The sequence below is a fragment of the Anabas testudineus genome, chromosome 2 (assembly GCF_900324465.2).
Source record: "Anabas testudineus chromosome 2, fAnaTes1.2, whole genome shotgun sequence".
In the NCBI taxonomy this organism is placed as follows: domain Eukaryota; kingdom Metazoa; phylum Chordata; class Actinopteri; order Anabantiformes; family Anabantidae; genus Anabas; species Anabas testudineus.
The window spans coordinates 22,559,506-22,584,264 of record NC_046611.1 but is presented as its reverse complement, the minus strand read 5'-3'; the positions used below and the strand labels follow the sequence as shown (position 1 = coordinate 22,584,264).

Below are 24,759 nucleotides of genomic sequence, written 5' to 3'. Positions count from 1 at the left end.
TGTCTTTGAGTCACCCATACATGCATGAATTAAAGTGGCAGAATCTGTGGGGATGGGACTAGACAAACTGTGTCCTCGTGAGAATGTGTGCGTGTATCATCCTGTGGTGAGTGGTCAGTGTTTATTCTTCTCCCAGTAAGACAGAGTCAGAAAGGAAAGGCCAATAACGTGCAACTGGGTCAACAAAGAGTGATTAACAAAGCAGACGCTGAGTGCAGATTCTTCAGAGCCAGTTGCATCGTAGGCGCCATTGTAGGGAGAAAAAAACCTTATCTTATAAAGGAATTTACAAAGGTTAAAAAAAGTGCTGCTCTCAAACAGCTACTGTCACAAATACACTAGTCACCACATGTTTTAAAATGTTGTATTTAGTGTTAGTATTTAAAATGTTGCATGATGGGTTTTGCTTTTTTCTCACTATGTTTATATCTAGCACTGAATCTTTAACAATGTTTGTGGCAGTGTAATATGGATGCAGCTGCACTAATCTTTCGTCTATCTAAATCTATAATATATTAGATTAGTCAGGGAATAGTATTAACAGACAATGATGCAAAACATTTTGTTTGTCTGTCTGTAGACCACAGTGCTTCGTATGAGCACTTCAACTGTCAATAACCCCATTTTAACAAGAAAAAAGAGACCCTGGCTTATCCTCAACCGTGGGAAGTTTCTGTAACTGTCTTGTTGTTTATGAAAATGAGACTGTGAGTGACCTTGAGTGCAACTCTGTGGTTTTAGCCAGTGGAACAAAAACTGTGAATGTGTTTACATGTGAACCCTGTAATGCAACTGTTGGTATGAAGAAGGGCAGTGCTCTCTCAGTCATGTCAGTTTGAAGAGAGCGTGTGTCTGCTTGTCCTGCACTGTCATCAGTTTTTGATTAGAGTGCATTGCTACGGAAGAGAAAAAACAAAGATCAACATGGACGGCAACAGTGCTGTGCCACCAGCTGGTTTAGGTGGTGAACCTGTCAGGTCAGGCTCTTCTCTCCCACCTGGCCCCACATCTGCCCGTCACTCTATCTGTGCCTTTCCCCCTTATTATGTAACACTATCAAATAATTGCAAGCGCAGCTCGACTAACAATAAATGGAAATACATGTTTTTTTGTTGTCATAGAAATGTGAATTCTAATCAGGTTTATAGATAAATAAGAAGCATTTAGTTTAATTGTGTTTGGCCCGTAAGTGCACTTTAGAGCCTTCTGGTGCAAAACAAGAATTATGGATCTTAATAAAATGTATTCAGAATGGCCAAGAATAATGAGACTACAGTTTTTATTATGTTTTTTTATCAGATATTTTATGTAATCTCAAAAGAAAAATGAACAAATATTATTTTTCTAAAATCAAGGGCTTTACAGCAAAGTGCAGCGCCCTATCTGCGTTGTAAAATATTTATTATTCAAAACACATCTGCGGGGAATCTGGAGATAAGCGGCCCTAAAGATACTTCATATAGTCACTTGCCTGGCAATAAAAGCGCACTTCATTGCTGCTCTAGAAAATGTTTCAACTCTGAATAATTGATGATTTCTGGTTGCATATCACATTAACTGCCAGCTGTCACACTGAACTGTGGGCCTCAATCAGCAACACACCCTTTTTGACTTCCCACTGATAGGAGAGATGCTCCCTGTCTGCCTGTCAAAGGGCTTCAGGGGATCACACAACAACAAACAAATGTGTTATGAAATATGCAGCACTGAGGAGCATTTGGTCTTAATCACAATTAATATTCTGTCACAGAGACCACAAAGAGAACAAAAGAGAACAATGAGGCCTGACTGCTTTCTTCTTATACCTACAGCGTTTCTGTGGTTCCATGCGGCCTCAGTGTGAAGCCGTTCACAAAGTGGAGCCACTGAGTTTATGATGCTGGTGTTACGTCATGATTTCACGCTCATCTCTGTAATTTAATTATTAGAATGTTTTACAACACAAATGCACCTTTTCATCAACCACCAATATTATTCATTTAGTGAATTTACTCACATTACCTTGATTTAGTTTTGAAGTGCAGATATGAACAAGTAGGAAAGTGTAAATTGAGGTGATGAACACTTAACGCAGCAGTCACAGCAAAAAAAAAAAGTAAGTAAAACTTCGAATGTCTTGTTTAAGTATTCATCATATTGTAGATGCCCTTAATGAAATGATGTGTTTTTCCAACATAGCAGTCTCCACCTTTTAGTTAAAGACGTGTGTGGCAATCAAAGACAGAAAGGGTGCTGACAAGAGGTTGCAGTTGGAGTGGAGAGGGTTTCAGGTTGTTCAAAATAGGGTTTAGAGGACAATCTGCAGGGAGCTGCACGGGTCAGTGCCATCACCAAAGTCCAGCAGCACAGCATCTGTTCTGTGAAAACAACAAGCCTGCAGGAGGAGACGCACATTCGACCATCATCACACAGGAACTTACAGTAACATGCATCATCTGTCCTGATATCAAGCACCTGTGCCTATGTTAATAGATTTACGGACTTGTGATGCTGCCAAGATGTCCCATCACAACGGAGCACAGCAAAACCTTGTCTACATGCAAAAAAAATCCACAGTGATCATATTTGATTTATATCCTTGTTTCACTGCCTGTTGTATAATGCCACAATGGGTCCTGCCTGCTCTGCCTCACATTGTCTTTTTCTCCGGTCTCTCTGGTCACAAGAAATCAAATATTATGTAACAAGGGATGTTAGATAAGGGTTTCTGATGCCTATCACAACCCATCTACATTCTTCTGCTGGGCGTCATGCAAAGCTATTGGCTGGGAAGGATCATGGGAGATTTGTTATTTGGTTGAGTATAATTCAGGGAGACAATTGCAGCTGAGAAAGAGACTCTACAAATAATGGATGCAAACATTTGTCTTTTACACAGGCTAAATAATCTGATTTAAAGTGTATTTCCACCGCTCTCAGTGCAGCGGAAAAAGTATAGTATTAAATGGATTAAATCTTTTTTATCCTGTCACTTGGTTGAATGGTCTATTAAATTTGCTCCTATCCAGCTTCTATGCCTCCAGAACTGATAACATATTCACCCTGTTTGATTTCATTCTAGTGATGGATTGAAATAAGCCTGACAGAGATAAAAATGAAACAAAACAAAACAAAAAAAAAAACAAAGGGGAGAAATCGAATGTCACAACATTCTTGTGTGTGTCTCGGTTCTCTGTTACGAATTAAACCTCCAGCTGTTAACATCAGTTCAGCACAACTGATTGTCTTCATTCAGCTTAGGCTAAAATGCTGCATCACTCTCATGATAGCTTTAGCTGCCTTTGCTGAAAAGCCTGCATGTCTTACCAATGACTTCATCAAGCAGCCAACCAGTACTATTCCCACTTCTGAAAAATCCCCAGCTTTAAGAGAGGGTGGAGAAGGAGAACGTTTGATCCCTGATGTTTCTAGTGTTTAATACTGCAGGAATGTACCAAAGATGCTCAGAAGCACAGGGCAGCTGTCAAACCAATCTGTGTTTCATATTTGGGGGAAAAGAAACTTGGCAAAAAAAAATTAAAAAAAAAAAGTAAAGCTTTTAGTCACAGTGTAACTGAACAAGCTGTGCCAGCAGGGATAAGATGAATAAATGTCAAATCAAACACTTTGACAAATCTGGATGAGAGGAGTGAAACTCCAGTGTGGGCATAATTAATCAAGTTCAACATGAAATCCTATCCGCTGTACAGCTGGGGGCGCTACACGCCAGGAGCTACTGAACTCTCCGATACCACGAGGAAGAAACTCACTGACACACTGTGTGTTGTACGGTGTTGTTAGTCAAAAGAGCTTGAACCCTTGAAAATCTCAGGTGTTTATAAGGTTTTCAGTACAATTAAAATGTGATTTTAAAACGCAGACGTAATATGAAATTAGAAAATAGAAGCTAAATACCAAAGCCAGAGAATGAATAAGATCATCACGATCTAAACAAGTGTCTGCTTTATGCTTTGTCTTCTACATTTTCCTACATCGTTACCACACATGCAACCAGGATTTTAAGAGTCAGCACACACAGGGAACAGTGAACTTACTGCCTTCAGAGCAGTGTGAGGGTGATCTCTGTTATCCGACAGTCACTGTGTTAACCATGACAGGCTGCTGAGTACAAGACAGTTACAGCACAGTGTCAGTGTTTGTTCTCCTGGAAGATACATACAAATAAAATGTACTTTTAATTAATTATGGTTCATAATTACAGTTAGTACAAGTTGATATACAGATGATGTTTTCTCATCAGCATCAGCCCTTAAAACACATTGCTTTTAATTTGAAACATCTCAGTGAACAAAGAGTAGATCAAATCCAGCAATGGTATACCATCCATATATTACACTGGTACTTTAAAGTGTTTCTGACTTGCAAGTTATGAACACTGCGACAGGCCTGGCAGAGCACAGCCTCTAAACATTTAAAGACTGCTGACATCCACTTCTAAAAGCAAAACCACACACAAGCTACCAAGTATTTAGAGAAATTGGAACAGTTTGCCTTTCAAATAAACACAGTCTAGGTTTTTTTTTTTTTTTTTTTGGTGAGGAAACAGTGATGGAGCTGACACACTTCTCAAACTGAAGGGAATGCATGAGTTATCAGTTTTACATTTAGACACACGTTGAGTATGAGGGGGCTGCTTTCCCTCACAGCAACAGTTAAACTCCAGTGAAAACTATTTATGTGTCTCATCTAGCAAATCTGAAGTGGCCCTTTGCCAAAAGTGTTGCACATTCAGTGCTACTTGAGCCATTATTTATTATCCATACATTGCAGCTTGCAGAAGCCACATTGTGGGGCACATTTTTCCCCGAAAGATTTAATTGCATCTGGGAAACAGATAATTCGAGAGGGTTCAATAAAACCTACACAGGTAACTACAATTGGCGGTAAACGCGTTCATATCACATTCCACATCCACCTTTGTTGAATGCACGTCGATACATGTGCCCATTTCAAGTGTATCTCGCTGCATCGAAATTGCAAGTCTACACACATGCACTGGCACACACTGACACATTGACAGATGAGCCATGACCAAGAAATGCCACTGATGTAGCCAAGTAAATCAGAACAATTCCAAGTCTGAACCAGCTACAGCGTATCTGGGCTTTTCCCCTTCTTGTAACTTTATAATTTCTCTTCTTCATCTGTCTTCCTCTTTCTCACAGGACAGCGAAAGAGAGAGAGAGAGAGAGACAAAAAGATGCCTATGCGTCATTGAGATTTAACGCTGCCTCATCCTGCTCAGCACTTGTGTCACATGGTGTACATCATCAATAATCTTTTACGAGCCTGTGCACTGGCTAAAACACAATAGTTCAATATGCTGGTCCTGTTGGAACCAGTGTTGGATGTTTTATCACCTGCATGTTGTTGCACCGCAACTCGATCGCAAAGTGATATCTCAATGCATGATGTTGGCTTTAAGCTCCACGTCTGACAGGGAGGGAGGCGTATTTTATTTTTGACCAAAATCGATCACAAGATAGGAAATGTGTCAGTTACAGCATGAGCTGCTATTTGCACAGTCACACATACAGTCTTCTAACTGATTCACACACGGAATTTCGTGAACAAGCAATATTGTCGAAAATGAACGTTTCCTTTTATTCTGTTTATTTTCAGAGCTGTGTGACTGTTGTCACTTTTGGTGCTGCAAACTAGGACAGACAAGGGCAGTTTCGAGGCACTAAAAGCTGCTGTTTGCAGTAAAGCTGCATAGAAGACGACAGGGTAAAGTCAAGAGGAAAATCCGAAATGACCAGGGTGCTTCAGACATGCATGATTCTTCTATTTTTGAATCTGTAACCAGCATTTATTGAGCAGAGAGAGAGAAAAATATTTTAGTCGAGCGTGGACCCAACCTTCTGTTGTGGATAGATGTCACCTATCCTTGCGAGTTCAGAGGTGAACCGAGAAGTTAAAAACACAGAGCGCCCTTCCTGTTCTCAACAATGAATAAAGACATGGCTGTTTCGTGTTGCTACAAGTTCCTCTTCCTGACCAAAAACCACAACTATGCTTTCAAGAAATGCCCTTAAAAGCTCAATTTCATGCCCTGCTGGAAAACTCAAACTCCGACTGTGCTTCTGCTGGGCATCTCCGAGATTCTGATTTGGTAGATGACCCTAGGAAAAATGCATTTCAATGTGGAACAAGTCGTACTCTGTATTCATTGAACTGACCACACGTAGCTGACTGTAGCACAGCCAACAACTGCAGAAACAATGTGGTTTCCCTCAAATCTCTGGACAAATTTTTGGGGTGATGATTGATTTCTTTTTTTCATTGTTACCTTAGATATGAGGACATTTAGCTGGATATAAAAGTCCTAACTGTTTCTATGATGGGATACGAGAGCCCATTTCATGTCTATCACGCCTTAATGTGAGAGGGTTAGATTTGGGGTTAAAGAGCAACACAAAATGGATGAAAAGTCAGTTCTCAGATCAAAAGGCTAATTTTCAATTCTAGTTGAGAGCCAGCGATACAAACAAAGACAATAGGGTGAAGTCAAACCAAGAGGCAAATTATGACTCTAACCCTGAGCAGGAGTAGGTGGAAAATGTACTTGTAGCTCCATCTAATGTTATAGATCTTTAATCACAGACCAGTGTACAGCAAAATGTCAAATGAAAAGCAAAGACTGCACTTATATATAGATCTTAGAAAGTGAATCTAAGACAGTAAGTTTTCCAGTGACTGTCTCGTGGTTTCACCCATTTGGAAATGTCTATTATAAAACCCCCGGGAAGAGTGGAATCCCTCACAACTGTGCCTGTTAGGGGATAAATCTCTCATGTCACCAGCTCCACTGATGCTGAATTTGGGCTGGAATTAACAGGTTTTATTGGCGCCACCAGGCTTCTTTTACATAACTGTCCATCTAGGACACAGTGCACAGGGTGGACTTGTGACAGAGTGTTCTTCATTTGAAATCATTTATTTCTTCAAAGCACGACTAAACTAATTTGGCACAATTACTTTACATACATTAAAGGTGCAGTTTTTTGTCTGTTAGCTGTTTATTATGCTTCTATATTATATATATTAATTGTTATTATACCACATTTACTAATCAAAACAAACTTAATTAACAATAAATAGATGATGGAATTTCAATTCATGTGCAACATACTGTATATACAGATCACTGAGTCATACTACAGTGTAACCTGCACTTTGTCTTTACTTGACTGACCTAACCCCTGACTTCAGTCACATCACATGTCTGCACAGTAGGAGGTAACTTCCCTATGGCGGGTCATGTGATCCACCGCTCATACAGTCATTTAGTCAGTTATTCAAAGTAAAAGTTGAAAAGATTTGGGAAAATACACTTTCTTTTACGCTTTCTCGTCAGCAGCTTGACATTGTCACCATACTCTTACCTTACACTGGAAGCAGTGGAAAACCACTAGCCTGGCTCTGCCGACATTTCAAACACCTCCAAAGTGTCCATTATATTATGTTTGTTTATTAAGTACACAAACCAGACACATGCTATAACTATTTTGAAATCATTGCGCCTGACTTCTGGTCTTTCAACAGTGACATCAACAATGAACTTGCACTTAAAATTCTGTTTTTTCATACATTACACAAACAACCAACAACGTGTTAATCACTAAACTTCCCAGTGCTGACCGGCAAGGCAGTTTTTTTTGTTGACCTGAGCTACGGTGTAATTGTCTCAGAGGTCTGTAGTAGATCTGTTTGTGTGTGCATTAATCAAACGATACACATGAGTATCAGAGGTGTCAGACTTATTTTCCATCCGTTTGTAATGTTAGTTGTGCTAATCAAACCTGGCTTCTTTTAAATACTTAACACGTACACATGAGAAGTACTGATCTACTGATCTTTTCATCTAACTCTCAGCAACAAAGCAAATTAGATGTTTTACCAACATGTCAATCTATTCCTTCAATTTCAACTTTAGCTTCAACTCAATTCTGGTAGAGCATCTCTCCGAATCTGTATGCTACATGGACACGAAGCATTTTAATGACCTTGACCAAATATCTTCTTGCCGATAATTACACATACTGCCAGGAACACTAAATACTGATGTAAAATAATGAAAGACATGAATGAAAAACCCAGTCCCCTGAAACAACATGTCGACGTGAAAGAAATAAACAACAGTGAGGGATTCAATTTAAATCGTCTGAAGTGCGGAGATAAAGGTTTGTGACTGTTAACCAGTTTGCGCATATACAATGCAAAAACAAATTGTGTGCACATTCACTCAGGCCCACACAAGCAGACATACACATACACTATGCCATGTTTGGCTGAAGGGCAAAAGGGTGTAAGAGGGGAGCTGGAGATATTGATTTCTCTGTCGACTCTTTGAGAGGAAACCGCGAGGGAGGCCTTGCATCCGCTTACACTCGTCAGTTAGGTGAATTAACCACATTTATGCTTTGGGCTGGAACACACACATGCATTACATTAAATTGAATAAACAGTCTGGTAGTGAGATGTCTGGTTTGAAGGAATTTCATGCCACATTTGCAATATTAGCTTTGAAGAGTTTGCTGTGTAACCAAGCCAAAGTAACAGACCACACTGATAAGTAAATATGGAAAAGATGTAGACATGACATTAGTCTGACTTCAGCAGGTGAAAACCTTCAGAGTCGAAGTCTGGGTGGGCACAAAAGTGATTAAAGCCTTTTGTTTTATCCCTAATCTGTCATGCAGAGTTCTCTCTGAGAACCGCACAGCCTCAGGAATCAGGAAGAAGCAACACTGCCCGGAGCTACAGCTCAAAAGAAAAACATACACCAGATCCAACAGGGGGATTTACAATACACACTCATGAGTACTCACATGACTAGGGCTCTTTCTTCTTGCTCAGTGGCCTGATTATTGTCTGTTTCTATTTGGGGGATGAGTCACATCCACTCATTTTCTGAAAACAGACCCTAGGCCCATGAACACACCATTAACTCACCTCCTCTCATGCTTCTAATGATTCATTGGACTTCTCGCCCGTCACCGGGTACTTATTGACAAACCAAAGACAAAGGTGAGTTGTCTCCCACAGCTGTGAAAACACTTTTCAAGAGACTCTAAATTGACTTCAGTCAATAAAGGAACTTTGCCAAAGTCTTAACAAACACAAATATCTGAGTGAGTTAGAGGAAGTCACCTAATAAATGCCGTCCCCTCTTTTACTGACTTAGGTACACTGGTACAACATTTGTGAGGGATTATATATTTTCTCATATATTTTCTCAATCATATGCAAAGGAACAGTAGCAGCACGACACAATGATAAGTAAGCCATATGAAAGCATGCAGTGAAAGTTTGTGATTGCTCAATTCAAAGCAAAAAGGGCAAATGGGTGGTTGCAGCGTGTTTAAAATCAACCCCCTACTTGCAGACTTCAACTTGTTAGCTCAGACTCAAAAAAACTGAATAGAAAAGAAAAGAAAGGTAAATTTGGAGGAATAAAAATGTCTTTCATGTAAATGATCCAATACCTAAAGAGATATGTACATACTGAGCTTTTAAAAAAAAGGACTTATGATGAATTTAAACTACGTATTCAACATGTAAGTAGAGTATTTTGTATTCTTAATAACTCTTGTACTCGGCCTGATAGTTGTCAAAGAATAAAAACCCAGAGAGACAACTGGGGGTTTAAAGAGTCATGAGAGGCTGCAATTAATCTAATCCCAACTCTTGGATTCTGTTACATTTCCCTCCTCCGGCCAGCTGAGGCAGTGTCCCCAGATGTCTCTGTATTTTTGTTTTTCCTCTTTGTTTCCCATCACTTCTGGGGACATGTCTCGGCTGGTCTGAGTGGCAGCAGGTGTGTGTTTTTTAGCAGGTGTCTTGTGTCTGTCATTACTGTGTCTTGTATTTAAGTTGGTGTCTGTCTGTCAGTCATTTGCTAGTGTGTCAATCGTCGTACCTGTGCATATCCTGTTTCCTCCATTTACCTTTTCCCCGACCTCTGGCTTTTCATCCACGGTTTGTGAGTTTGCGTACTGTTAGTTTGTCAGTGTAGCTGTACTTGTTCTGTTTGTTCCAGCATTTAGCTGCGTTTTTTGTTCATGTTAGTTCCAGCTTCGGCTGCCTGGTTTCGTTTGTTAGTCCCAGCGCTTGCTGTTGTTTTTTTTGTTAGCTCCAGCTTCGGCTGCGTTTTGGGTTGCTTTTTACTTTGTTCTTTTCCAGCTTTTGGCTGTGATTTTGATTTCCAGTTTGAATTGCGATTACTGCGGGTTTCTTTTCTAGTGAGTATCTAGTTTTGCCTGCCTTTTGCAGAGTTCCTGAATTTTCCTCCTTTTGAGGGTTTTGTTCTTTTGTTCACAGTGCATTACGTCTGTTCTGTATTTTTGATTACGTATTTTGTCAATAAACTTATTGGGAAATTCCACTCTGTTTGTTGTCTCTCTGCTTCTGGGTCCGCTCGTTAGCCTGTTCGTAACAGAACACACTAGCCAACATGGACCCAGCAGAGAGGTGGCAGTTACAGACTGCGCTCCAGTCCCAGGGGACCATGTTAGGTCACCTACAGGACCAGACTGATGCACATGTTTCGGCCCTAGCCTCTGTTAGTGCGGTTGCGGACCAGGCTTTGTTGCTGGCTAGTTCTCCCTCTACCGAGTGCAAATTGGCACCTCCCGAACGTTTTTTCGGGGACGCTACCAAGTGTCGCTCATTTTTGGCTGGGCTCAGACTTTTGTTTGAGCTCCAGCCAAATACATTTGCTACCGAGCGGCGCAAGGTAGCGTACACACTCTCTCTCCTCGGTGGGAGGGCACATGAGTGGGGAATGGCTGAATGGGAGAAACAGGATGAGTGCTGTTCCTCTTTTGATAAGTTTGCAGAGGAACTGACCTCCATATTCAATCCTTCCGCCCATCGCCGAGTGGTTGCAGCGAAGCTGTTCCGTCTCTCCCAGGGTGCTCAGTCCATCATTGACTATACTATTGAGTTTCGCACCCTGGCGGCCATGACGAGCTGGAAGGAGGAGACTCTCTGCGATAAGTACTATGAGGGCCTCGCGGAGGGCATAAAGGACGAGTTGGCAGGCCACACACTCCCAACAAAGTTAAAGGAGCTTATTTCTTTGGCGGTAGCAACGGGCCAACGCTTCACTGAGCGGCAGACAGAGCGGCGGCTGGACCGACGCACTCGGGGGAGTGGTCTTCTATCCACCTCCTCCACTGGACCGGGGCCCTCGACCGCTGAAGAGCTGCTTCTTCCTGGTGACAGGCGTCAGGCTGCTTCTTCTTCCACTCTCCTGGCGGATCCAGGGGAACCGATGCAGCTGGGACAAACTCGTCTGCCAGCGGCTGAGAGGCAGCGTCGCCTGTTGGGGGGACTTTGTCTCTATTGTGGGGAGACTGGACACCGAGCTCGTCAGTGCCCGTTAAACTCCAGCGCTCGTCAGGCAGCAGGGAGGCGCTGACGAGCTTTACTGCATGCACGTCCTCCCGTCCTCGTCCAGTGCTTAGAGGGGAGCTGTTTGGACCAGAAGCTTCGTTGGACCTCGACGTCTTCATTGACTCGGGATCAGAGGGGAATTTCATCGACGGCACTCTGGCCCAGAGCCTCTGTATCAGGACTGTGGGGCTGAGTAAGCCCATTGAGGTACGAGCCCTAGATGGTCATATTATACATGTTGTTCAGCATAAGACTGTTCCTACTAAGTTGGTGGTGTCCGGTAACCACCAGGAGTTTTTGGAGCTGAATGTCATCTCTTGCAGGCATACGCCACTGTTATTGGGTCTCCCATGGCTCGCTCTGCACAACCCTCATGTATGCTGGTCAGCGGGGAAGGTAAGAGGCTGGAGCTCCTTTTGTTTAGCCAACTGTTTACGCTCAGCAAACCCTCCTTCCTCCTCCAGAACTGCACTGCCTGCCACCATGCCAGTCAACCTGTCCGGGGTGCCTCCAGTCTACCACGACATCCAGGAGGTATTTAGCAAGAGCCGTGCGTCTTCTCTGCCGCCGCACCGCCCTTACGACTGTGCGATCGACCTACTCCCTGGTACAACCCCTCCTAGGGGTAGGATTTTCTCTCTATCCAACCCTGAAAGGCAGGTTATGAATGACTATATCCGAGACTCCCTCCAGGCCGGCATCATCAGGCCCTCCTCTTCACCAGCTGGAGCAGGGTTTTTCTTTGTGGACAAAAAGGACAAATCCTTACGCCCTTGCATTGACTTTCGAGGCCTTAATGACATTACCATTAAAAACAAATATCCCTTGCCACTCATCTCCTCAGCCTTTGAACTTTTACAGGATGCAGCAGTGTTCACCAGACTGGATCTGCGCAACGCCTACCACTTGGTTCGGATTAGGGAAGGAGATGAGTGGAAGACGGCATTCAACACCCCCAACGGCCACTATGAGTATCTAGTAATGCCGTTTGGTCTTACCAACGCCCCCGCCGTTTTCCAGGCCCTGGTGAACGACGTGCTCCGGGACATGATCAACCAGTTTGTTTTTGTTTACCTGGACGATATTCTAATCTATTCCAGCACCCTTGATCAACACGTCCAGCACGTCCGTGCTGTTCTTCTGCGCCTGTTGGAGAATCAGCTTTTTGTGAAAGCAGAAAAGTGTGAATTTCACGTACAGAAAACGACCTTCCTGGGTTTCGTCCTGGAACCAGGGAAGTTGTCTATGGACCCTGCCAAGGTTTCAGCAGTCCGGGATTGGCCCATTCCTAAAGACCGTAAGCAGCTACAGAGGTTTTTAGGGTTTGCCAACTTCTACCGTCGGTTCATTCGGGGCTACAGTAAGGTGGCCGCCCCTCTCCACGTACTCACCTCGTCCAAGATGGCATTCGTTTGGTCCTCGGCTGCTGAGGAAGCATTTGTTTGTTTGAAGGATTTGTTCACCTCTGCTCCCATACTCAACCTCCCTGACCCCAAGAGGCAATTCATCGTGGAGGTGGATGCCTCCAGTACTGGGGTCGGGGCGGTCCTTTCTCAGCGGGCTGCAGTTGACAACAAGATACACCCGTGTGCATTCTTCTCTCGCCGCCTGTCTGACGCAGAGAAGAACTACGATGTTGGCAACCGTGAGCTGCTTGCAGTCAAGCTGGCCTTGGAGGAGTGGAGACACTGGTTGGAGGGAGCTGACCAGCCTTTTTTGGTCTGGACTGACCATCGAAACCTGGAGTATATCAAGACTGCCAGGAAACTCAACGCCCGCCAATCTCGATGGGCGTTGTTTTTTGCCAGGTTTAACTTTGTCCTCTCTTTCAGGCCTGGCTCTCGAAATGGCAAACCGGATGCTCTGTCTCGCCAGTTCGAAGAGGGGAACTCGGGTTCCGAGGAGGATGCCATCAACCCACACATCGTTAACCCGGTCAACGTTCGGTCCCTCCGCTGGGACCTAGAAGAGAGGGTAAGACAGGCTCCTCATGTCACTCCTGTTCCCCATGGTTGTCCCGTGGGTCGTCTGTTTGTCCCCTCTTCTCTTCGTCCGCAGGTGCTTAGGTGGGGGCATGACTCAAAGCTGGCCTGTCATCCGGGTGCTTTTCGCACGGCAGCGCTGATCGCCCAACGCTTCTGGTGGCCATCGCTTAGGGAGGACGTCAAGCGATACGTGGCTGCCTGTCGGGTCTGCGCCTGCAATAAGGTCCCCCACCAAGCACCTGCAGGTTTGTTAAGGCCCCTTCCTGTTCCGTCGCGACCCTGGTCGCACATTTCCTTAGACTTTGTGACTGGATTACCGCCTTCAAATGGACGGACTGTAATTATGACTGTGGTAGACCGGTTTTCCAAGCTGGTCCATATTGTTCCTCTGTCCAAGCTGCCGTCCGCCAAGGACACTGCCATGCTTCTGGTGGACCATGTGTTCAGGTTGCACGGTCTGCCAGAGGATATCTTATCGGATCGGGGCCCACAGTTCACTGCGGCAGCTTGGGCGGAATTCTGTCAGGCACTCGGTGCCACTGTCAGCTTGTCTTCAGGTTTTCACCCACAGACTAACGGCCAAACGGAGCGGATTAATCAGGAGGTGGAAACGCTGCTGCGATGCATGGCTTCTACCAACCCCTCCACCTGGTCGCAGCAGCTTTCCTGGATCGAGTACGCCCACAACTCTCTTCCGTCCTTCGCCTTGGGCTGTTCGCCATTCGAGGCAGCATATGGCTACCAGCCTCCTCTCTTCCCTGCACAGTCTGCCAGGGCTTCTGTCTCGTCTGTTGGGGCCCTCATCCGGCGGTGCCGTTCCACCTGGGATCGGGTTCGCCGGCACCTCCTCCGGGGGCAGGACCGGTCTGCTCGGCAGGCCAACAAGCACAGGAGGCCAGCTCCTGCTTACAAGGTGGGAGATGAGGTGTGGCTGTCCACCAAGGACTTGCCTTTTAAGGTGGAGGGCCGTAAGCTGTCCCCTCGTTTTGTTGGTCCGTTCAAGGTTGATAAAGTTATTAATCCTGCTGCTGTTAGGCTGGCCCTTCCTGCCAGTATGAAAGTGCACCCTGTGTTTCATGTGTCCAGGTTGCAGCCGGTTTGTCGGAGTCCACTGGCGCCCTCCTCCGGCCTCCCTCCGCCCGCCCGGCTCGTTGATGGTGCTCCTGCCTACCCCGTTCGCCGCCTCCTTCGGTGTCGTCGCCGGGGTCGGGGGCTCCAGTACCTTGTTGACTGGGAGGGGTGCGGTCCGGAGGAGCGGTCCTGGGTTCCTTCCCGCTTTGTCCTGGACCGTGACATGGTGCGGGCCTTCCACCAGGCCCACCCTGAGTTCCCCTCCTAGGTCGCCGGGGGGCGACTTTTGGGGGGGGGGCTCTGTTACATTTCCCTCCTCCGGCCAGCTGAGGCAGTGTCCCCAGATGTCTCTGTATTTTTGTTTTTCCTCTTTGTTTCCCATCACTTCTGGGGACATGTCTCGGCTGGTCTGAGTGGCAGCAGGTGTGTGTTTTTTAGCAGGTGTCTTGTGTCTGTCATTACTGTGTCTTGTATTTAAGTTGGTGTCTGTCTGTCAGTCATTTGCTAGTGTGTCAATCGTCGTACCTGTGCATATCCTGTTTCCTCCATTTACCTTTTCCCCGACCTCTGGCTTTTCATCCACGGTTTGTGAGTTTGCGTACTGTTAGTTTGTCAGTGTAGCTGTACTTGTTCTGTTTGTTCCAGCATTTAGCTGCGTTTTTTGTTCATGTTAGTTCCAGCTTCGGCTGCCTGGTTTCGTTTGTTAGTCCCAGCGCTTGCTGTTGTTTTTTTTGTTAGCTCCAGCTTCGGCTGCGTTTTGGGTTGCTTTTTACTTTGTTCTTTTCCAGCTTTTGGCTGTGATTTTGATTTCCAGTTTGAATTGCGATTACTGCGGGTTTCTTTTCTAGTGAGTATCTAGTTTTGCCTGCCTTTTGCAGAGTTCCTGAGTTTTCCTCCTTTTGAGGGTTTTGTTCTTTTGTTCACAGTGCATTACGTCTGTTCTGTATTTTTGATTACGTATTTTGTCAATAAACTTATTGGGAAATTCCACTCTGTTTGTTGTCTCTCTGCTTCTGGGTCCGCTCGTTAGCCTGTTCGTAACAGATTCAGTGTCAAAGAAATGGGTGATCTCATCCCAATCCTCAAACTCATTCCCACGACACTAAGCGGTTTGTTCAACTTTTTCTAAAAGCTAGTGAGGCAGCATCTGCAAGAAAAAAAAAAAGTCTGCCGCTGATTCAGACTGTTCAAAGATTATTTACAGTGAATGTTGGGGCTAAATGGACATAGTGTACTGAGTGAGTGTGCAGTATCATCATGGTGTTGTAACACACCTTGCAAAACCACGACAGGGATCAAAGAACAGATCACAAGTGTATATGCCAGTGTCTGGATGAGTAAAGTAAAGGTAATACAGACAAGACTGACAAACCCCTCCCCATGATCGCGACGCTGTTTCTTTTATTGACTCGCCTTCTCAATCACCGAAAGGCGAGGTCATCCACAAATCCGAGCGGTGACTTTATCTCAAGGCCATCACAAGAACAAATCCATGCCTGATGGAGCATGGGATCAAAGGACCCATGTGGTTTTAGAAGAGGTGAAAAATGTTACGTTGTTCTAGACAGAAAGACAGAACACCGTCTGGGAGGTCTGGAGATAGCACAGACTGATAGGAGAGGACTGATTAAGTCATTAGCAGAGATCTTTGAAGACCTTAACCTTTCCAGATGTTTTTGATGCTTACTTTAAGATACACTATCTCAAAAAGTGAGAAAGAATACAGCCTAGCTTCATTGTATTAGTAGATCAATTCAATTAGTCAACAGGGGGGACTCGGAAATATGTGGACAGCCAGCAACACGCTGCCACCATGAAGAAAGCAAGGTCCAAGAAAAGGTCTTTCTGTGGTTTTTATGGAAAAACTTAAGTGGCCTGTACAGACCTGGACTGAAACTCATTAAAACACATTGGAAACCATTTTGAAGGTCATAGAGCCACAGATCAGCGCACAACCTCACAAATGCTACACTTATGTTCCAAATCTTGTGCAAAGTCCTCTCAGAAGAATGGAGCTTGTTATGTTTTTAAGGAGAAACAAAGCACACATATACTGTAGGTGCACCTTCAGGATGAGAGGAGCCAAAATATTCCTGAACAGTGGCTTGATGCAATGCCATGCAGTATCAGAGGGAAGCTGAACTTGAACCTGCACTTGAGAGTTGTATTATTCCCTGTCTGCACAGAGAATGTCACACGGATTTCGCCTTCGGTGGAAGCTGCCATGTTAAGACTGAAATTGGGCCCTTCGGCGAGCAGCAGTCAGCTCTGAAGCTTTCACACAGTGGAAATGTCACCTGTCACATGTACTTATTGTCTGCCAGTGCGGTGCACATCAGCTCTCTGTGACCCTGTGGGCTTGTGCTTTAGCTGCTGTCATGCCCTGTAACTGGCATTAGTTTGGGCGATGGAGACCTGGCACGGTCCAAACCCCCACCCCCACATTATCCTGCCCTGTTTGTATACAAGCTATAAGTGGATAAAGAAAATGATGAGTTGCCCATTAGCCTGCAGGGAACGGATATTTAATTGTGTTGCCCTTTTTAAAATCCCAAATATTCTGCTTGGTTGCTTCATGGTTCCACAAACTCAACAGCAATTTCAAGTGAATACCTTGCATAACATGTAAAAATAAAGTTTCTTGACTGACACTAGACTGTTGCAGCACTGCCTTTTCAGTGTAACTTCAAAGTTACAGTAACTTCAAAGTTACTGCCCATAACAAGAAATGCACAGAGTTCTCACTGCCTCCAAAGACAAACTCACACTTGACAAGGCACTCTAGGACAGAGGCAAAATGCTGCGAATACACACGGTTCATTCTTTTTTGATGGTCTTTTGTGAGTTTATGTGTATGTGTGTGGGGGCAGCCATGACATCTTTCAATAACCGATTCAGCTGCTGTCAGAACGCAACAGAAAAAAAAATAATAAAGGAATAAAGACAGAGAAAAACAAAAGTGGAGAGGGTGCGAGAGGGAAGAAAGAAAAAGAAAGTGAGCAGAAAGAAGGAGATCAGCGAGGGAGGACGTGAGAAGAAAGGGTTGGCATTTCCATTAAAAAGTTTGAGGTCCAATTTCCTTTTTTGAAGGGAAGTTTAGTTAAATTAAATCTATCGATTTAGTTTCAACCCACATTTAGGGTGTAAATCAGCTGACCCCTGACTCACCCTATCACTTGAGAAGTGAATCATTTCTGCAGAGAGACGATTTATTTATGTAAAGAGAAACTGGAGGCTGCACAGACTAGAACATCTGGTTTCCAGTACAAACCTGCCCCCTTGTAACCCATAACCTGTCTTTACTGGAGGGAGGGTTTCGCACACAGACACAGCTTGAGACCTGTTGATTTCCCAGCATGCCCTGCTCACATTCTTGACCTCCTTCTGTCACTCTCTCACTTGACTCTCCCCTGTTGCCTACATCTACATCACCCTCACACTTAACCCCCCCCCCTACACTTCCCAGCTGTGTCTTTGAGTACAAGCTGAACAGTCAAGAGTGATTCATGACTGACAAGAGACATTTCAAAGAATGGGAGAAAAATGGCCAGTCTGTCAATCAGACTCCCAACAGCTAACCGTATATTCACAGAGTACACAAATTCATCCTCTCACACTCTCTTGGTCATGTCGCCTTTGAGAGAGGGAGATGACTGTGACCTGACAAAACCATGAAAGCTGGCACCCCGCCGAGTTGTGAATCTAGTGAGACACCCTAAAGGGAATGATAAGACCACTTTTCTCAACCTCTTGCCATCCAATTCTTAATCTGCACCCCACAGAGACCGAGGCAGTGGGATAGTGACAGAGACTCCAGCTAGACTCAAGACCACATACAGACCAAGGATAGTGCACCATCAAAAGATGAAGCTCCCTCTTTCATTTTAACAAGACCAATGTATTGGCACAGCAGGTGCTGCGGATGTACGAGGCACGAGGGTGGAAATGCAGCAGCATTTAGTAGAAGAATCTACAGGAAAGGTTAATCTCCCCTTTTCATCTCATGCTTCATTGCAATGGACTGCAGTTCTTTCAGGTAATACATTGTGCTGGCCAATCAAACGTGTGCTGCTAATCAAATATGAGCAAGTGTACACTGTGTAAACTGAGCTGTTTGTTGCTGCATTAAAAAAATCCAGGTTGTATAATCCCACACTATTTTTGGAATATAAACTCTAGGATGTGTGACTTCAACTTGACTTTATGGTTCATACTTTTTTTTCTCACGCCCCGTCAGCGAAAACATTTTTGTGTTTGTTTTTTTTTTTTTTCTAAACTTTGGGCCTCACTAATGGTAAATGCTTGACAGGATCTATCCTTTGCCACAGGGCAGGAAAGAGATCCTAGATAAGAGGACCTAATCCTTATAGTACACAACACAGTGACCTGGCATTACAGAGGAGCCAGAACAAGCAGGAAAAGCCTAATCCCATGTACGCTAAATTACCCAATAAATACATTCATAGTGATTAAAACAAAGAAGAATAAAAAGGAGACAACTGTTTCATACTTTCTATTTTTAAGACAGACGCAGGAACTATGATCACAATGCTGACAGCCCAAACAAATCCCTTCATGCTAGGATACTACACTACACAGACGGCAAATCAGAGTTTCACATGAGAAACCAGTCCAGATGATTACTTACTGTGCACAGTGCCTTGTTGATGACTTGAGGCTTTAGGTGGGCTGATCCTGCTCTTGGGAAGGACGATCTCCATATTTTGGCCCTTCTCATCTGGACTCTGGTTGGGGGACTGAACCTCTGCCTGAGTCTCACTCTGTGATTTGTCCAGTGGCACAACTGTTGTTAAAGACTTCTGTCTGTTCAGGATACCGTCACTACCTGCTCTCATCAGCTTCTCCCCCACGGTTAGCATCCGGGCCCGACCAGCCGCGGCGACCGTGCCAGGGCATTCCTTTCTGGGGGAGGGCAGCTTGGATCCGACCCCTGCCGAGGGGGGCCGGGCCAGCCTGGAGGCTTTGGACATCCTGCAGGTCAGCGGATCAGTAACACTCCTCAGTCTTTCTCAGCCAGTGTGTCTACAGCTGTGTCCCGTGGGCAATCCAGGATTTCTCAGCTCTCAGTGACTGTGACTCGCCAGCTCCAGCGTGTTGTGACTGGTACAGGTAGGCTGATAGGGCCAGAGGGAGGGAAGGAGGGTACTTTTGGGAAGCTGAGTGGGAGGCAAGCTGAAGGTGAGGGGCGGTGGGGGTTAATAGCTCCTTGGAAGGTGTTCTCTCCTCTTGGCGTGGCCTCCTGGGATCATCCTCCAAAGCAAACAGTGTGTGTGTGCTATTGGATTTGCGTATGTGTGGATAAACCTGTGGAGTGACAGGATGTGCTGTGGCAAATGCAAACAGAAACTCAGGTCTCCAGTGTCAGTGCATTCCGGGTTTTAAATCCTCACTCTGCCTCTCTTTCTCCGCCTTTCACACACTCTCCTTCTCCATTCCCATTTTTTGCAATTTACTCGTGCTCCCTCTCTACTTCACGTGTATTCATAACATGGTTGTCAACTTCTGTTCCTACCTCGTGCCAAATAATTCTTTCCCATGTCCTCTTGTGCCTTCTCTTTTGCTTCAGTTGACTCGCTCTTTGCTGCTGATGCTCAGTGGGTAACCATTCCAGCACTCACGCAGGCAGACACAACCAGAGAGAGAAAAATTTTGATACTCCAAGAGAAAAAAGAAAAAAAAAAAAAGGAGGAGAGGGGGGTGCACAAAGAAGAAAGAGAAAGTGCCGGAAGAGGCTTTGCAGAGAAGCTCTTCTCTTCAGGTGCAGCTGCTCAAGCTGTTCCATATGTGTGTGCAGCGCTTCACGTCATCAGTCGACCGCTCTGAGCCACACTCTGGTACAATCACTGGCTTCACCTCGTCCTATTTTCCCTCTTTCTTCATCCTTTTCTCCCTCCGTGCTAGTTGCTCCAGCCCAGACAGCCTGCACTCCTCACATTGGTTAGATGTTCAGTCTACCAGAGGCAAGAATGCACACACACACACACGCGCACACACACATCTGCCTGGCGCAACACACTCACTAGTGTAATTTAACAGAGAATTAAAGAGCGCAGAGGAGGGGAGTGTTACAGCTTGTGTGTGTGTGTGTGTGTGTGTTTGTGTATGTGTGTGTGCGCGCAAGAGACACAGTGAAGCTGTTCTGAACTGCTGCACCAAAGACATCAGCTGTGACAAGGAAAAAAAAAAAAAAGCAGAAGTTTGCTGAGAGAGAAACAGCGAGGAATAGAAGATCAGAGCTTTCAAACACTTCTTTTCCTCCTACCCTCTAACCTGAAAAAGAAAAATAGACATAACAAACACTAATCTAGTTCTTGTTCTCAAGAACACTCTCACACGGAGAGACAGTGATTCTCTTTGACAACTGTGTGACCCACAGAGATTTTCTTTACATTACAGAGTGATCATTGCCAGACAAGGAAAATAAAGTAAGAATTTGAATTGGTTGGTAGACACACAAAAACAACAACAACTAAAAGAACCCTGAATCTCAAGATTTCAGGCTCGCTTTTAAAAGTAAAGTGAGAACCGCTCTGTTTCTTGGAATAAAGCACATTTAGCCGACAGACTAACTGTGGAAAGTAAACCACAACAACATATATTTGTCTAATTCATTAACTCCGCAGACAAGTCACCTTATTTGAGCTCCCCGCCTTGTGTAATATGCCGCAGCATGCGAAATGGAGACGTGATATAATACACACGGACGCCATTGCGTGCTTACTGACTAAACACCAGAAAATGGATTACAGTGAGCACAAGGATCAGCCGTGTCCAGGCAACACGTTATAAAAGAGCAACAATCCTCGTGGACCGGACCGCGGGCTTAGTTTTCAACATGGATGATTTCCCTCTTACTCTGCCGTGCCGCTCAGATCTAAAGCTGAGAAGTCCCACTATAGAACAGATTTGGTGTTTTACATGTGACGCCATGTTTTATCTACACATCAGCATGGGATGAGTAAACAATGACATATATGTTGGAGATCTACAAGGAGATTTAGAAGTAACTCAAATGTGCCTGGTCTTTACAAAAGACTGAGCGAGTGCCTTCATGCCAAGCCTCTCTTCACCTCCTAATTGCCTTTTAAATGGCTAAGCTCCCTGAACATGATGACAGCCATCACTGATTGTATAGATATGAAATGTTAATCATATTGCCACATATCTGTATGGCTTTAGATAAAGAGCAAAGCAGATTGACCTACATACTTTCCCAATGAATAATTCGCTGACAAAATCTGAGGGCTAAGAACCTCATGGGAACGGCTGCGTATCTGATGGAATTTTAAAGAGAGAAAAAGTGAAGAACATTGAGACATAACCATAAGATTAAATATTAGAATTGTGTCAGATTATACACGAGCGTCACTGGTTTGGCTGACTTCTGTAATGTTTACAGCGTACTGAGGATTACGTCAAGCCTAAAAAAAGGGGCAGGCAAGAAAAGACAGACTCCATATATGTTTCTGTGAGTGATTGAAATGGTAACTACATGCTGGGAGCAAATTAAAACCCTCTATGTGGACTGGCTGCCTCCCAGGCTTTAAACCAGTTCTGACTGTACAGTAGACAAACGGCGGGAAATTGGTTCAAAGTCTTTAAATAACATAGCATTTAGGGATGGATATAATTTGAGCTTCCTAATTAAGCCTGTGATTTTGTGGAATGTGATAGATCATAAAGTGCGTCTATGTATCAAATCGCAATTCGCAGCGTCGACACATCAGGCATGGCATCAATTTGCATTTCAAAGTACAAGTGGAAAAACAGCCCACCACAAGTATTAAAACTTCAAAAACGAAACTTGTGAAAGATGATCATCTGATGAGTTGAAACTGGCACTCACAATAAAGACCTTAATGACAAAACTGCCACCCACAGATGTTCGGGCTCACACCAAAGAGCCAACTAGGGTTTCACTTCTCAAGCAGGGAGTAGGCAGTTGGGGATTGAGAAGTACAGTGCGAGTTGTGGAACAGTGGGATGGGTGGTTATGGAAAAACAATGGTGCAGAAAATCCCACAAGTTCCAGTATAGCTGCTTATGGCCCATAAGTGTGCAGAGGAGGGGCTGTTGGACATATTTAAGAGGGATAGTGGGCCCAGCAAGGGTTGTCTGAGTGCCTCTGTGGTATTTCTCTAATTAACTGACTCCTCTGTCTGAGGGTTATTATTAAACCGGAGGCATAGCCTACAAGCGCCTCCCTTCAGTGACTGTTTGTGCACTCTGCTTACATTTTCTTCCAACATTTGTATTAATGTACACAAACAAATCAATACTTTCTAAGATAAAGTATTGAAATGTGTATGTAAGTAAGTTACAGTTTAAAAGCTCAGTCAGTTTATTTCTATAAGAAATGGGTCAAACAAATACCTGTACAGTATCTCAAAGGGGCGGCTCATTATCCATTGTTAATATAAAAATAATGATTATAACAGGTTTAAATTCCCATTTACTGGCTCTTGGAGCAGCAGCATAAACACAAAGTCCAAGTTTATACAGGGCTGATGCTGGACTATGCGGCGGGGGATTTGGGAGACAGTTGGGGGGATGGGTGAGCTGTGTACCTCTCTGCTGAGGATTAAGGTTGAGTATGTTTTCCAAGCCCTCGGGGGTTAGTTGTTTCTTTTTCTACATTCCATCTCAGAGCTCTCTCCCAACCATATCATGAGTCATTACTGTCTGCAACGTTCACTCGGTATCAGCCGCTGAATCAGTTACAGAAGACACACTACAAGCTCTACAGAAATGCACAGACACAGAAGAGGAACACCAAGTATGGAGCAACTGCAGCAGTGCAGCAGGTTAGGCTACCTAACATCCGTCTGAAACCACAGTCCATCATTACCAAACGTCTACGAATTTGCAGGGTGTAACATTTTGGTCCTACTTTGAGGTTTAGAAATTAGAGCAACAAATAAACATTCCTGACTTAGGAGACCGCTCTTATCTCCACTAAAACCTAGGAGATATCAGGAGGTCTCCGGACTGGCTACAGGTTGCTAGGAGATGGTGCTGAGGCAGAGAAATGTGTGCAGATCGCGGAAGAAGAGCGATTTTTTGCTAAACCTTAATGATAGCAAACTCATTAAGAGATACAGATAAAAAGTGCCTATGCTCCATCACCAAGAATATCACATGCTGTTGCAAAGAAATCACTAAAACTTTATATTTCTATTTTGCAACAGTGATTTAGGTCTGTCAGAAATGACAATGTTGGCCATACTGTAAATCAAACATAGATTCCGCTTACAAAACCATAGATGACGTGGCCGTTGCTCAGTTCATTCAAGGATAAACAATTGCAAATCACTCTGATCTCTGTTGGAGTCATCTAAAGAACAAACCTTAAAATTGCAGTTTTTTTACTGCATCATCGCCACTAGATTTAGTTCATTTTATCTAGTAATGAGTATCAGCGATATCGGTCAAACTTGCACAGAAGCAGCAGAAAACCCAAATGATCTCATTAAAACAATCAATATTTCATCAGAGACTTTAACAGTTCACCAAGTCATAAAAAGGGCATCTGCATCTCTGGAACACATACTGTATTTTAAATTGCTCAACAACATCGAATAAAACCAACTGGGTTTTATTTCTTCCCAACGTGAATTCGTTTCTGCATCTTGACGGCTCCCGACTCCCGTGTGAAGAAAAGTGACACAAAGGCAGAACAGAAATCTATGATACGATGAGATGAGACAATTAGTCTTAACACTCAGCTGCTCCCCGTGGAAAGCCATCCAACATGTCACATTATCTGCTGCATAAGGTCACAGCAAATGCAGCGAATCTACAGTACGCTCTGATCGTGCAGAGGGGGCCGCGCATAGCCTGCCACTCATGCAACAGGTCAAATGAGACAGGAGCTCCTGCAGGAGGAGTGCTGTCTTAACTATTTTCGTCAACTGTCGCTTAAACAAACACGACTGATCGAAGCGAATCTACTGTACGGTCTAATTAAACAGAACAAGAAGCCTTAAGGTTGCAAAATTGGCCCCATTTCATTTCCAATTCAAACCGAAACTCAAAGCTACAGTATGTAACTGGGCAGCAATTGGTATTTGGTGATTTTAGAGACAGATTTTAGATTGTTTAACACATTTAATTTAGACAGTTAAGTTGTTTTGCCTTCGATTTCCTACATTTGGTAACGTTGGTATTCTCTGAACAAAATATGTTAAAAAATTGAAGTTCAGAAACCCTCAATTAATGTATTTCTCCACCAAGCCTGCAAGTTCCCGTGAATTTACTATTTTACCGACAGAAAAGGTTT

At 44.2% G+C, this 24,759-nt stretch overlaps 1 protein-coding gene across 14 annotated transcripts in view; it reads right to left on the bottom strand.

The window, feature by feature from the left end:
- The window catches only part of si:ch211-285f17.1 (sickle tail protein homolog), a 100,300-nt gene that overhangs the window by 60,070 nt on the left and 15,471 nt on the right, over positions 1-24,759 (bottom strand). For 3 of the 14 annotated variants that reach the window (XM_026362514.1, XM_026362519.1, XM_026362520.1), the window contains exon 1: positions 19,108-19,685. The exons of 1 other annotated variant lie outside the window; for it this stretch is intronic. In XM_026362514.1, coding sequence (XP_026218299.1) covers positions 19,108-19,450 — 343 coding nt within the window. In that variant the 5' untranslated portion in view covers positions 19,451-19,685. Of the gene's footprint in view, positions 1-19,107; positions 19,691-24,759 lie in introns of those variants that run through there. 10 more of the 14 variants (XM_026362513.1, XM_026362517.1, XM_026362511.1 and 7 more) reach the window with 8 other exon arrangements.